At 37.0% G+C, this 15,201-nt stretch overlaps 2 protein-coding genes across 3 annotated transcripts; one reads left to right on the forward strand and one right to left on the reverse strand.

Annotated features, from left to right (window-relative positions):
• The first annotated feature begins 417 nt into the window (after positions 1–417).
• LOC5513282 (eukaryotic peptide chain release factor subunit 1) lies at positions 418–15,201 on the forward strand. Of its 2 annotated transcripts, XM_032382860.2 has the most exons (15): positions 418–544; positions 1,157–1,329; positions 9,092–9,267; positions 9,422–9,561; positions 9,994–10,132; positions 10,720–10,832; positions 10,933–11,010; positions 11,534–11,599; positions 12,136–12,199; positions 12,430–12,497; positions 12,623–12,710; positions 13,035–13,099; positions 13,400–13,472; positions 13,744–13,818; positions 14,103–15,201. In XM_032382860.2, exons 3-15 carry the CDS (start codon positions 9,105–9,107, stop codon positions 14,183–14,185), a joined length of 1,215 nt encoding a protein of 404 aa, XP_032238751.1. In that variant the 5' UTR covers positions 418–544; positions 1,157–1,329; positions 9,092–9,104; the 3' UTR covers positions 14,186–15,201. The 2 variants fall into 2 exon arrangements, with proteins under 2 accessions (XP_032238751.1, XP_001633568.1); XM_001633518.3 differs by lacking the exons at positions 418–544; positions 1,157–1,329 and adding an exon at positions 6,557–6,858.
• On the reverse strand, positions 1,577–6,491 carry LOC5513290 (WW domain binding protein 1-like). The gene is made up of 5 exons (XM_001633543.3): positions 6,376–6,491; positions 5,686–6,284; positions 5,109–5,160; positions 4,551–4,607; positions 1,577–3,582 (listed from the first exon to the last, which is right to left on the reverse strand). Exons 2-5 carry the CDS (start codon positions 5,752–5,754, stop codon positions 3,182–3,184), a joined length of 579 nt encoding a protein of 192 aa, XP_001633593.2. The 5' UTR covers positions 5,755–6,284; positions 6,376–6,491; the 3' UTR covers positions 1,577–3,181.

Genomic DNA, 15,201 nt, shown 5'->3' on the forward strand with positions numbered 1-15,201 from the left:
ACAAGGGTGTATAAGCTGTACAAGGGTGTATATGCTGCACAAGGGTGTATAAGCTGCACAAGGGTGTATAAGCTGCACAAGGGTGTATAAGCTGTACAAGGGTGTATAAACTATATAAATGTTATAAGGGTGTTTAAGCTGTACAAGGTTGGGCATATAAGGCATATATGTTTTTAAAAGGCATATAACGCTATTCAATGCCGGTAACAATTATATGGATGTCGGTACATGAAAAATAGACCATATGTCGGTACAATATAATAGACCATATATAAAGGAATATATATGGTAAAAATAGTAGACCATATACGAAATACCTACCCGTTTTTTTTTAGGCAGGCGCGCTACGTAATAAACGCCTGCGAGGGAGGCTAGCTTTCTAATGTGGGTCTTCCTGTGGATATAGTCGACGCGCGGTTCCCAAGTAAATAGTATTTTGAGGGAAGTGACAGTCTACTGAAAAGATGGACCCATTCCTCCTTCTTTATCGGGCCTTCAGAGCGGAAGGGAGAGCGATCGTGCGAAGGAAAACGTTCTGTAAATGGTAAAAGTAGCAAAAATGAAGATAGCGAGTAAATAATTATACTTGCTTTCTAAATTATCGCTGTATACACTCAATTTATACTGCTTTAACTTACTTTGTTATATATAGTGTAATGAAGTGTAAGTTACCTTTTCTGTACATTTTTTAATGTGCCAGCAAAGGAAGGGAATGAAATAGGTGTAAGATGTTAAGCACAAGGGGCTTATGGGTTGGGGCAATCATCCCATCATTCGTCTTTTTTTATTTGTTAACTAGAATTGCTGGACTTATAAGTTCATATTGAAGAATAGAGCAACGAAAGTCAAAGTACCAAAGGGCATATGTTTTGGTTGAGACTGCATGTGCAGTCAACACAAAGGCAAACATCAACACAAAGGCCTGATTCCTGGTAATGCTTTGACACCAAATATATGATAAAAGAAGTTGGGAAGCTTGATTGCCCTTACTCATTTAAAAATCATTTGAAAATCAGCACAGAGAGACCAAAAACAGGGGACATTTGCATGATATTTGTAGGGTCACAAAGATTACTAAATATTAAGCCCTCACAGTAATTAAAGAAATTTTAATGGGAATGTGAATAACCTATTATTTATTTATTACCAAATTCAGGTGGGTTTCAGGCAGAGCTCCAGATGGCAGAATGCAGCATTACCTCTTGACTGTCAGAGATGACCAATAAATAAATGATTTACCAGATTTACCAGTCTCTGTGGGCCAGAACCGTGATGAATTTATTTCAAGGACCAATGCTGCTGACAATGGTGAACTTTTACATTCAGATTGTGAGTACACCCTACAGGATGTGTACATGAAAATCAACATGAGCCAATCATGATCGGCTTGGCACTCTACATTTGTTGCACCAATAGGATGCGTACCTAATCAACCAGTCTTGTACTGTTCATTATCACAACTCACTCTTACACCAGTGTTGTTCACAGCTGGAGAAAGAAAGCACTGGATCCTACAGCACACATCAGTGCCAGAGTTTTATTGTCATAGGCCTGAACATGATGTGTTATGACTTAATACTCAAAAATACTCTTTATTAAATACATCTTATCCTACTTACAAAGTTTGGAATATAACTATGATTGTGTAATTTATCTATACTTTTTTTTATAAACTTTCTCAACTTGGTGGCTCCTAGAATAATATATCATATATACTGTATTGAAATAATATATATTTCTAGCCATTTGAAATAATCATGATAACTCTTGGAAGCATTTTCAGTCATAAAAGAAATAGCAGGCTCATCCTGCATTTTCCTGGTTCCAGAGTGCCAACAGTCAAATGCCGAGAAACTGGTAATGGCTGGTGAACACCCAGCACTTTGTGACATATTTACCAAGATTCTAGTTAAGTGACATATTTACCAAGATTCTAGTTAAGTGACATATTTACCAAGATTCTAGTTAAGTGACATATTTACCAAGATTCTAGTTAAGTGACATATTTACCAAGATTCTAGTTAAGTGACATATTTACCAAGATTCTAGTTAAGTGACATATTTACCAAGATTCTAGTTAAGTGACATATTTACCAAGATTCTAGTTAAGTGTCATATTTACCAAGATTCTAGTTAAGTGACATATTTACCAAGATTCTAGTTAAGTGACATATTTACCAAGATTCTAGTTAAGTGACATATTTACCAAGATTCTAGTTAAGTGACATATTTACCAAGATTCTAGTTAAGTGACATATTTACCAAGATTCTAGTTAAGTGACATATTTACCAAGATTCCAGTTAAGTGACATATTTACCAAGATTCTAGTTAAGTGACATATTTACCAAGATTCTAGTTAAGTTTTTAGTTAACTGGCGGACAAACTCCCTAGGGGCAGCAGCCTTAATGCTGGAAGAGTTTTTATGGGTGCATTGTTGCTATAAGAGGTGGTGGCGACAGGTATGCTTTCCTTGTAGCAGTCTCAGTTCATTACATATCCATTAACGGTGGTGAGGCCACTAACATCTATGTGAGCTTGGATTGTATATGGAAATGTTTCCTTATTACAGTACATTACCACTGAGTATCTTACTGTATTTTAAAAATCAGTGTAACTTTCTGTTATACTAAGCATTGATTCCTCATATAAGCATGTACGTGTGAATAGTCAAATATAGGGAAAAAATATTTATGGAAAAATTCTGAAAAATTTTGCAATTAGTGTTTTAAAAACTCTAGATATGTAGTATTGGGAACTACATATTCCATTAGGCATTACCTGGTCCACTTATTTAAATGGTAGTTGCTTTATAACCTGGTCCACTTATTTAAATGGATAGTTGCTATGTAACCTGGTCCACTTATTTAAATGGATGTAACAAAGTAAAGGCACAATGGCAATCCATGTACTGCAGTCTTTATACAAAAATCTCATGCTCGGGTCAACATTGAACAATGTAATAGAGCAATTAGGAATATCCTATAATTTATTCTTTTTTTTCTTAGAACTTTTACTAATTAATCTGGCAATGAGCCAGATTATACAAGAATTTCTATCTTTAATAACTATAGTCTTCGCAGACTGGAGGTTTTTAGAAACTGGTGCAAATGACAGCACCTTCAAATGTAGGTTAAATTAGATATGTTTTCATGTCAATGACAAAAGAAAGAATCATTTCTTCATGTTCCTCCCTTATTTTTGGTTCTTGTACAACAATCCTGCTTAACCTGTTCACAGTAGTTTATATCCGGTACTATGTCAATGGTGGTAGCTTCACTTTGAGATGCAGTGGACAATGAGCTTGTACTTCCTAACAAGCCAGTGCTTGCAGATGGTAAACTCACGAAGTAAGGTGGCGGTGCACCCTCTATGTCATCAGGAGGACCGAGGTTTGGCATGGCTATGACCTCAGCATAAGATGGCAACTTGTGCTTGGGATACTCAGGAGAGTTGCTACTAGCTCTCGATTGCAGATTATTTTGAACATTCATTGTATAGCCATATAGTCCTATTTGACGTCTCTTCAAGTATGCACAGCTGCACCCTAAGATGGTTATGACACACCAAATAAGCCAGAACCCTGCAAATGATAATATTAAACCAAGTTAACATAGTTTGAAATACATTCTAGCAGATCATGATAAATAAGGTGAGTGTTATCAGCCTGGAAAATGCTAACCGGATAAAAGGCTTATTTTTACTTGGTGGGGCTCCCTAATTTCAATAAAATTGACTTTTTTTAAATATAATAGTTTAATTTTACTTTAGGAGCAGCAATGAGTGTTTTTACACAATTAGCCCCACAATTAAAGCATTCCAAACATTTAAGGGTTTTGGTTTGATTTTACATACATTAGTTTGGGTCGTCCATAGACACGTCAACATTTCTCACTCTGACTACCGTATTTTACTTGAATAAGCGCCCCTGCGCTTATTAAATTTTTCTTATTCAAGGGAGGTGCTTTTTCAATGGAGGCAGGAATATTTAAATTCATTTTCGCACATTTTGCATGCAGCGTGCCACACGCTAATACATGGAGTTGCTTGCTACAGAAGAGAAAGAGTCTAAAACCATGACTTTTGCAAAGTACATTTGTGATGTTATTCAATTGTCCCCAAGCCCCCATGGTGGGGACAAGAGTAAAAAACTGTCAATTTCCACACCCCCTCGGGACAGATTCTTGTTCAAAAGTGCTCTAAACCCCCATGTTAACCCTTCACTTTCCTGGGACCATGGGGGTGGGGGTTTCAAATGACTAGTGCATTATGACATACCTCAAGCAAGTTATCGGAAAACAAGCTCAGAAAGTTGGGCTCGGATTCCGAAATTTCACAATTTGTCTCCGGTGGATTTCGAAACGTGGAACTTGACACGTTGGCAAGTTTCAGATTTACCCATCACTACCCCTCGCACCAGCCCATGGAATTTCCATCCCACCCTCCCCTCCCGATGCAAATCTACCTAGACAAGATGTATGACCCTTCCAGCAATAACATCACAAAAGGAGTATACGACAAGAGTAATGACAGCACTATGGAATCACTTACACCACATCTCGTAATACTTGTAATAAACGCAGCATTCAAAGTTACCACAGCAATGGCCTACAGTAAAACGAGAAAAAAAAAGTTACGCGCAACTCGAATTGTTGTGGTTTTGGGGAATATGTTGTGGCTTTTATTACCTGTTAAGCACTTCATCAGAAGCAATAATGCTCGGTTTGGTTCTGAGCTTTTACGAATAAACTTATTAACAAGATATTGACACTGTACATTCGATACCTTTTACAAAACCGAGGGCACCGCATTTGAAATTTAGAGCCCATTGGACTACACTCTGATGTAAACACTGATGAGTAAGGCAATAGCTAAACACAGGTTCGAGTGAATTTGGAATAAATAAATTGAAACTAATACTCGATCACAAAAAAATCCAAGTTATATGCAAAAAGCATATAATAATAATAATAATAATAATAATAATAATAATAATAATAATCGTTTATTCATACTTTTGTAGCATAAGCTAAATTACAGTATGTCGGCCGATGCACACTACACTTAACAATGTATCAGCCCAGTAAAAGTACTGAAGAACGATCTGACCTTTATCGCAGTAAAATTCTTTTTTGCCTTTCCTTCCACAGTAATCATCTGCCTGATGATAAAGAATATTTAGAATATTTTAGTATCACCACAACAATTTATATAAAGATGCAATATGTAGACTTTGCAGAGAAACTACGAGTAAGGGGTTCACATAGCGTTGTGTTACATAAGGTGACAATGCATCAAAACAAATACGACGACCAATTTGTGGAATTGTAAATTTTGTAATTCTAATTACAGCTATATATTCGATTACATTCTAATGTTCAGATGATAATTCTGCACTCTGAGGACGGGTACTTATCAATAAAACTTCATTGTTTCAATATTGCTTGGAAAGTTGCAATGTAAGCGTCTTTGCACTGCAAAAAGATGGAAACAACCGAATGTTGCAAAGTTCTATACGAGCTCGATCTTATCAATTTTTTAGACGAAGGCGATTATAAAGACTGCAAAAATAAAAAGAATGGGTTTTAATATAGGTGCTTAATTTGACGAAGTGATCGAGCTCTGTTATTTGGGGAATTCAAGTTCTTTACAGAATGTTTACAATACATTTTCATGATAGTCCTACCTTCGTTTGGAGAAAATTCGACGCCGCTAGAAGTATAATCGCCTTTGCGTAGAGAACATAACCCATCATTTAGGCCTAAATTATGTCGAATTATCAGAGTTCCAAGCTCGGGACTGTCTAACAGAGCAATACAAGCGACTTTATCTCGCAAAGGACTCTCTTGGAACTATACCAAAATAATAGAACCCGGGACCTCGATGATATTGGCCAATCAGATTCGCCTACAGCATTTCCATGTCAATACGGATTTACATATGGTTCCCCAAAACAGCGAGCCAAGTTTTTACATATAAATAAACAGAGTTAATAAAGTTGTAATGCCCCTTTCATAAAAAAGATATTAACAATGTAGAGATTTTTCATTATGTGATGGGTAATAACATTGGAAACATATATATTTATCGACATTATAATCCACAAGTACCATAACGTAGATACTGGTATGTGAGTAGTGCGAAAACATGTAAATAAAATGGACACGTGCGGAACAGTATAGCTTATTAGCTAATGGACTTATCTTTGTCTAAGGTTTTACCTCACTCACAACATTAACAGGTTCTGATTCCAAACGAGCAGCCGCTCACTCCTGTCCCATGGAACTGTAAAAAATTACGTTAATTTATTTTAAGCTAAAAATAAAACATAGCCCTTAATTGCAAATCGAAAAACTCTCCAATATACTTAGCTTACAAGGACAGACGATTTCTTCACGACGATCCAAAAAAATGCGTGTCTTTCAGCTTGGAAGGGAACCTTTTGAAGCATGCGTGCAAGCGGCAAGTCATGATATTATGTTTTTAACCGGAAGCGGAAGTAATCTTTAAACCACCCTCCCTACCCATAGAATATTTGCGCGCACGTGTTTCCAAATAAGGACAAATTGCACCATTTCTCGTTTCGCCCGGAACACAGAGAGAAAGCGTGGACCAGAAAGTCTAGATCCAGCACGAACTTCTTGAACATTTTTCCCGTTCTAGTAGTTACTAGTTGAACCGTAAGATTAGCTCTATTGTGTAGTTCATAGAAGTTTTATGAGTACTAGTTGTTAGAAAACTACGAGAAAACCATATCGACTATTGTCGTCATGTCAGGCGAAGGTACCGAGGCAGCCGACAGAAATGTCGAAATATGGAAAATCAAAAAGCTTATTAAGAGTTTGGAAGCGGCTAGGGGGTGAGTTATTCCTTACTTCTTTCTGTGTATTTAGGTTAAACCTTTTAGAACTGACTTTCGTTAGAGTATTTTCTTTCCTACGATAATGCCTTTATTCGGCTGGTAAATCGACTGAACTTTAGTCCAAGTAAAGTGGAATCGAATCTTTACATGCTATGATGCCTTATGTTGTGATATGATTCATTAATATAGAAATTCTGTTGGAATATTGAACTTGGATCCATGAATAGGAATGGGTATTATTCTCTCATATGAAAAAAAAGCATTCAGCATTATTTTCATAAATATCACTGCTGGTTACAAATTGTTCAGACTTTGGTTTGGTCTTTAACACATTGACCCCTCAACCGGCCTGTACCGGCTTTGGGAAGTACCCACAACCCAAAAAATTCATAAATTCAAAATAAAACACAACAAGATGAAGATACTCAGGCATCAGTCTAAGGGATAAGGGATAAATGGTCTTGCAGATATGCATCCAACCATGGTGTTTGCATCTACTCTTAAGCCAAATAATAGCACAGGTTCTTTGACAAATCTCAAATCGAACAAGGAGAGAAAAGCAGAATCACCCCTCTCAATAAAACGCTCAAAATACCACACAAGGGAGAGAGATCAGCAAACACAGCTCAAGACACCAAATAGATACCTTTATTCTGATCCTCCAGGTACATTTCCTTGGCCTCAAAACACAATGTCCATTCCTTGAAGGATTTTACAACCACGAAAATATCTTTACGTATTGCAAAGCATTCTGGGAGATCCAGGGGAAAATTCACGAGTGGAGGGCCAGTCAACACTCCTCTCCTCAAAGTCAGATGGTTTTTTATAAGTCTTTTCACCCCGAAGCCAAACAAATCAATTCCAGGTCATACAGACCCAGAATAGCAGTGTAAACAATTTTGGAATCAATTTGGTTTCAGAAAAGACAGCATTTAGGAGGGCTGTAGTGATTCATTAGAAAATTATTTTCTCATCCTGGCAAAGCCAAACAAGAAAAAATCATCATGAATTCACCTTTGCTTGCAAATATCCATAAGCAAAGCACTCAATTATGCCCCAAAAGATGATGTCCTGAGACACTCTCCTAATATGCTCATAGCTGTATTTTTTATGAAAAATACAGCTCCAGAGTGGTGTGGTCTTTCTTAATACTTATTCTGTCAAAAGACTCAATCCAAGTTCATGTTATTGAGATTCTTGAGATTCCACTGCAATATAAGATATCCTTACATGATACCTCTGCCAGTCAATGACTCTGCTGAAGAATCTATACTTTTTCAGTTTGTCCAGGATTTGAAGAATTTATTTTTGTTAGGGAGACCTGCTTTATGTCTCAACTCTACCCACCGAGACTGTAAATGCCCCATCCCATAAGGCATTTCTTTCTACTTGCCCACTTAATCCCCTCAATTCACTCATATTTATTTATGTTATTTTTTTTTTATTTATGTAAGTCACAAGAATAATCTTTTCATGGAGGTAGCTTTAATAAACTGGAAGAACTGCAAATCAGATCTGGACAGAAAAAAAAAAAAATTGATACTCTTTGATACACCCTGTATGTTACAGGGTTCTTCCTTGTTTCTGACAAGCTCATTTTGTGCAAGAGATATGAAGTACTGTAAATACTTGTTTAGTTCCCTGGGGCTTATTTAATTCATTGGTTACAAGAGGGGCACTACTTCAAAGCAGCACATATCTATAGGAATAACTGTGGTTTCTTCATTTCTAGTATCATTTCAAAATAAATAATTAGTAAGAAATAAAGTATGAATAGCTTGAAACATATGGTCCAGTATGTGTCTTTCATTCTTCAATAACAAAAGAGAGTAACATGTGGGTGCTAAAGTTCTTGTGATTGGTCGTCATTACCTATATATTTTGGAGAAAAACCTTTGGGCAAGGTGAGACCAACTAACTCATCTTATATTGAAAACGGGAATCTAACTGGGAACCCAGTGGTGAGTGGCAGAGGCACTACATAGCGATGCTCTGCCGACTGCGCCAGCTAGGCTCCCCATGTAATTTGAAGTGTGGCACTTATTGGATGTTGTGAAATAAAACAAGTATTTACAGTTTTAGAAAGTAGTGTAACCCCAAATGCTGGCTCCTAGCGAATCATGGTTTGTGAATAATTTATTTATAATGACAAATAATTATGTTCTTGCAAGAGAAGGCCGTACAGGTCCTGACATCTTATTCATGCTCTTTGATTTTTTTCTTTTCTTAGAAATGGAACAAGCATGATCTCTCTGATCATTCCACCAAAAGACCAGATTTCCAGAGTTGCTAAAATGTTAGCAGACGAGTTTGGCACGGCATCTAATATCAAGAGCAGAGTGAATCGTCTGTCTGTATTGAGTGCCATCACTTCTGTACAGCAGCGACTAAAACTCTATTCTAAAGGTATAATTGTATTAATGTTATATCTCAAAGTTTCGAGAAAGGTCAACATTGAGTTAGTTTTATTTATTTAGTTTTATCATTAGAGGCTTTTGTGTTGGATTTAGCTGACTCTGTTAGTATAGTTCAAAAATGTTATTTTTGAATTGGTCCATAGTTCCCCCAAATGGTCTTGTAGTGTACTGTGGAACAATTGTCACAGATGACGGCAAAGAGAAGAAAGTCAATATAGATTTTGAACCATTTAAGCCAATCAACACATCATTATATCTTTGTGATAACAAGTTTCATACTGAGGTGAGTTTAGAAATTGATTCTGTGTTTTTGTGCAGTAGCGGGTTAATGCATGTTAATCCACTCAAAGCCCTGCATCCTCTTTTGTTTGTTTGTTGTTTTTTTTTTCGGGGGGGGGGGGGGGGGGGGAGAGGGACTGGGGTTTACTTTACAAACTACCTATTAAGTTGAGAAATGGAATCCATATATGAATGTATGTGATTCTTCAGATTTGTCCCTAGGAATTTGTCTGCTGGTTGACTAGGAACTGGCTATTTTCCCTTTCCCAGCTAGCAATATTTAACAGCAGCCAGTGCTTAAGGAAAGCCTTATATCTCAAAATAACAGCTTTTCAACTATAATATATTTATAGACCACCAGATGTTGCAGTACAATTTTTTATTATTTTTTTTTAACAATGATTTTCCTAACAAGGAATTTTGATTTTTTTACCAGGCATTAAATGCCTTACTAGCAGATGATAACAAATTTGGGTTCATCGTGATGGATGGTAATGGTGCATTGTTTGGTACTCTATGTGGTAACACCAGAGATGTACTTCACAAGTTTACAGTTGATCTGCCCAAGAAACATGGTGATTAACTCTTTTTAGTTTTAATTCAATTGTATTGTGGTACTACTGGAGTTGGAATGGTCAGTAATTAGCATTCAAGTTTATCAACTGAAAAAAAAAAATTCCCTCACCATTTATATATGTCTGATAAGCATGTGCAAGTGATTTACAGAATGAAAGATATGCAGAGTGGAATTTGTTGGATCTATTTATCCTTTCGAAAGAACAATGTTTGGCCAAAATAATTTGATTTAGGTACATACCAACATAAAAGTAGTTAGGAACTGAAATTAAAAAAGTTTCAGATGCAGGCCTGGATAAGTGTGAGAAGCTTTATTTTTGTTGATGTTTCCTTAAAAAATAATGTGCTCTTTAGGATTTTGTCAAAGTGTCAGCTGTTGTAATGGCAAACAGGCTTCACCAGATTGAGGCTCAGATCAAATTAATGAGCACCCATTCTGTAGACTGTTTTTGTTGTTTCAATTAGTAAAAAGCATTTTTGTGGACTTCTCCAACTTTCTAATAACAATATGTATCCTTCTGGTGACTGATGTCATTCACAAGCTTAAGGCATTTTTAACAAGTTTTGTTCTCTCTGTTGTACTCAGGTCGTGGGGGACAGTCTGCCCTTCGTTTTGCTCGTCTCCGGATGGAGAAGCGCCATAATTATGTGAGAAAAGTTGCGGAGACAGCAGTACAGCTATTTATTACAAATGACAAGGTTTGTTCTTACTATATGATTGTCTATTCAACTGTAAAAAAATATACAGTAATCATTGCCTATTTTGTAAATTCTTAATTTTTCATTTTTGCATTCTCAGCCGAACATTACAGGGATGATCCTAGCTGGTTCAGCAGATTTCAAGTCAGAACTGAGTCAATCAGATATGTTTGATCAGGTACTATACTGCTCAAGAGGTCTGCTGCTCCAGTTGCAGAAAGTCTAGCATCACCTTAATCTACAAAAAATTCACTGATAACTGATAGAGACAGGTCCACTAAACGAGCAAACAATGCCCTCCCCCTAACCTCACTTGCTTAAAATCAATTGAGCGGCCCCTTTTAAATCAAATTAGAAGTGTTATAGTACTTGATAAATGACAGCAGTTCCCCATGCTTGGCCAAGAATCCAGTGTATGGTTTTAATGCTGTCTAGAGTAATGGTGGACTTCTTCACCCCTCTCTGTCCCGTCTGCTATGGCCTCCCGTAGAGACCACTTACTTACAGTGAGGTGTTTTGCTTGGCCACACATTCTAGGAACTGACCAAGTGGTACAATGAGAACTTGGGGAAAGCAGGTTTTTACCTTTATTATGCCTTTGTTATTGTCCAAAATGGAAACAAAAGTTTGCTACCCAAAAGTTATGCAATCCCTTAGCAAAAGCTGTCTATTCATTCACTGGTTATGTATTGGTTTGGTAGAGACTGCAAGCTAAAGTTCTCAAGCTAGTGGATGTGTCATATGGTGGAGAGAATGGATTTAATCAGGTTGGTTAAACATCACCGCTCGGTACAGTATATCCTGCATTGTATGATATACATCACCCATGCAGATGATTGAGTGCCTGAGACTGACTACACTGTAACCGTTTGGCATGATCTAAACATATTTAAATGTTTAATTTTTTCACATCAGTTTTGTGATGAGAAAAGAAAATATGGAAAAAAAATATGTAAAAACAGAAAGAAAATATTTAAAAACACTGAATTCTCACTATTTGTGGTATAAGATGTTGTCCATGAAATTCTAGATAATATAAGCCTACAAATTTTTCTTTATTTAAACAAACCATTTTTCATCATTCTACATGCATCCTCTTATTGGTAAATACTTTTGGTACCAAATAAATACAGACATTTTTTAACTCAATGGACACTTTATAAACTCTTAAAATTGTCCTCATTTTAAAGGAACTTTCTTCTATCGAAACAGTCCTAAAAATTATTGATCTGGCATCCTTACCACTTTACATGTTCCATTTTGAAAGTACTAAGCCAGATATAAATATATATCTTTCATTCAGGCAATTGAGCTGGCCTCAGAAGTTCTTGCTAATGTGAAGTTTATTCAAGAAAAGAAACTGATAGGTAAATATCTTGTGGGTGAAGTTTATTCAAGACAAGAAACTGATAATGTAAATATCTTGTGGGTAAAATTAATTCAAGAGAAGAAACTGATAGAGGTAAATATCTTGTGGACATGAACCACTTCTGCCTTCACTTGGTTTCTCTAATTTTTCCAATATTCAGTTGGTAGGTTTATACTAGGGTTATGTTCATTCAAGAGCTGCATTTTCTTATTTTTATTTATTTCTTAGGGCGTTATTTTGATGAAATATCCCAAGACACTGGAAAATATTGTTTTGGTGTTGCTGATACACTCAAGGTTTGTGTTTTCCTTGGTCAACTGTGCTTCCCATTAGATTTTTAAAGATATTAACATGGTGTGTCAGTGATTGCATGTGTTTGTATGCCCTGCCTATATGGATAACCATGTACATCTGATTTTAGGCATTAGAGATGGGTGCGGTTGACATTCTCATTGTCTGGGAAAACTTGGACATTCAAAGGATAGTACTCCGTAATCATCAAACAGATGGCAAGTCATCTACCCTGGTTCTGGGAACCTCAAATTTCCTTCTAGTTACAGACAAGCCAAATTCAGTGCTGAGCTGGGGAGCTTGTGCAGAATGTAGAAACAAAACATGGATCAAGTGAACCAAACAGGACAGATAGGATATTTTGATTGGCATTTGGTGCCCCTATTGCTATTGCAGCACTAAGCTTTGCTTGTCAGAAACTAGAGAGACTTGCCTAGGGGGTTCTCAAGCTGAGTGCTGAAACATGCATTAGTTCTGCACATAGCACTCTCGATTCTGCTTGATGTTATCTCACATTGGGCTTAACACATGTCTTGTTTTAGAGGACACAGTTCTCCACTTGAACCCAGAACAGGAAAAAGATAAAACACATTTTATTGATAGTGAGGTAAGCTTTTGTTATATTCAAAATTTTATTTTCTGTATATGATTTTGCTCCCATCCTTCCGTCAGTGCTTGTTTCCTTATCTTGAAGTCTCAATCCACCTGTCTTTGTCTCGGACAAAGATCTGTCTTTATTTGTACAGTATAATGCCACTCTAGACTCCCCCTTAATAAAGGAACCCTATTATCAAGGAAAGTACCTACGAAGGAAAGTCCCATTTAAAAAAAAAAAAAATACTAACCCACTTAAAAAGGATATTCCATAGTTATCCAAAAATGTATTTCATTTTATTTTTTCTTGTAGTCTGGTGTTGAGCTTGAGTTAGTCGACAAAAACCCACTTCTAGAATGGCTGGCAAACAATTACAAGAACTTTGGTAAGTGATGTTTACAGTATGATGACCATAGTTGTATCTAGGGGAAGGGGTGGGTCTAACAGGCTCAGGCCCTCTATTCCCAGATGTTTTGTATAAGCACATAAATGAATACAAGGAAACCCACAGAAGAACAATAAGTCCCCCCTTTTGAAGCAGTTGCTTTGGCACCCTTTTGGAACAGCATTTCGACGAAGGCATTTTCCCAGGAAGGCTCATTAGCTAATTAGATCCTTGTTTTAAATGTTTATTGATATTCGTTGGATTGTTTTAGGTGCCACTCTTGAAATCATCACAGACAAGTCCCAAGAGGGGGCCCAGTTCTGTAAAGGATTCGGAGGAATTGGAGGTCAGTTGCACATCTTCGAAGAGGATTTAATTGCTGTTGTAGGTACAGTAGGTTCTGCTCAACTAGTCTAGCTGGGGACATCTGGCTAGTGTGCGGTTGATAGACCTGAGGGGCTCAAGTTAGCTGAGCTGTTAGGGCTGCAGCATGTTTTTCCCAAAACGCCATAATTTCAGTTCACCAAGCAGTGGTACTCAGCTGTTATTTGCCGACATATAACACACGAGTTAATTTGTGTCTACGCTGTGATTGTTGTACCGTGTTCACTGCGTGCTTCTTCTTCGCAGGCATTCTCAGGTACCGCGTGGATTTCCAAAGTATGGAGTATGATGGTGACCCGCTGGAAGATTATGATGACGAAGAGTACTAAACTACTCTTTACTTATCACTAAACGCTTATGGCAGAAGGACAATGTGCAAGAATAGACGTTTGCAGAGCAGCGATAAGGTTGAAAGCAGTGGTTGTAATTTTCTCAAAGACTAGACCGAGTGCCAAACGGTGTAAAAGAGATGAACAAAGGGTGTGTCGAAGATTGGAAGTGTTTTGTTTGAAGTGCGTGGGAATAGACATAATCCATAAGACACTTCATGCATTAGTAGAGTTGGATACATTGCATAAGGTTGTGAGATGAGACAACCTCTGTGGAAGAAAGAAAAGTCCTGTTCTGATGTCAATCGGTTGTCTCAAATTTGAGAACATCTGATTGGTATGAGCCTAACTTTGTAGCTTTTATGTTTGTCAATGAATCAAAAATTGTGATTATCCCATTCTGGCCAGTTGACCTTCTTGCACTGTGTCTTGGTGACCATGCTAACGCGGTTCACATTGCGAATCTCAGCAGAAGAGATATTTTACAAGACGGACTATGGAACTGTAACTGAAATGCTAACTCAGTCCACATGACATGATCTAAACATTTTCCAATAAAAAATGGATTTAAAATGGTTAAATGGCACGTCTTGCTGAATGAAAGATTAGCATTTTGTAAACACGCCTCAGCAGGAGAGATTTCAGACGTTACAAAGGTGATAACCATAACGCCCACGCTCGATATAAACTAAAGACATGAAACATATTACTTTTAGTCTAGTCTCTGTCCCCGAATTACGGTAGATTAGAACTGGAACAGAGCCTCGTCTTAAAGTTTTATGTCTTGTGAGTTATTGGGATATTATGTTTCACGTTTCAACTCAACTTGTTACGGCTGCATAGCATGGTTAGCGGTTCTTGTTCTTCGTTTTGAAATTTCAGTAAAACTTGAGGTTGATATCAATAACTGACCGCACCTTTGTACCTGTATCTTTACAAATCCCCTTACGTGACGGGTCGAGAACAATTTAATAATATTTCTGGCAGGATTGTGAGAAATAAAGGAAAACAAGTAA

Source organism: Nematostella vectensis, chromosome 6 (genome assembly GCF_932526225.1).
Source record: "Nematostella vectensis chromosome 6, jaNemVect1.1, whole genome shotgun sequence".
Classification (NCBI taxonomy): Eukaryota; Metazoa; Cnidaria; class Anthozoa; order Actiniaria; family Edwardsiidae; genus Nematostella; species Nematostella vectensis.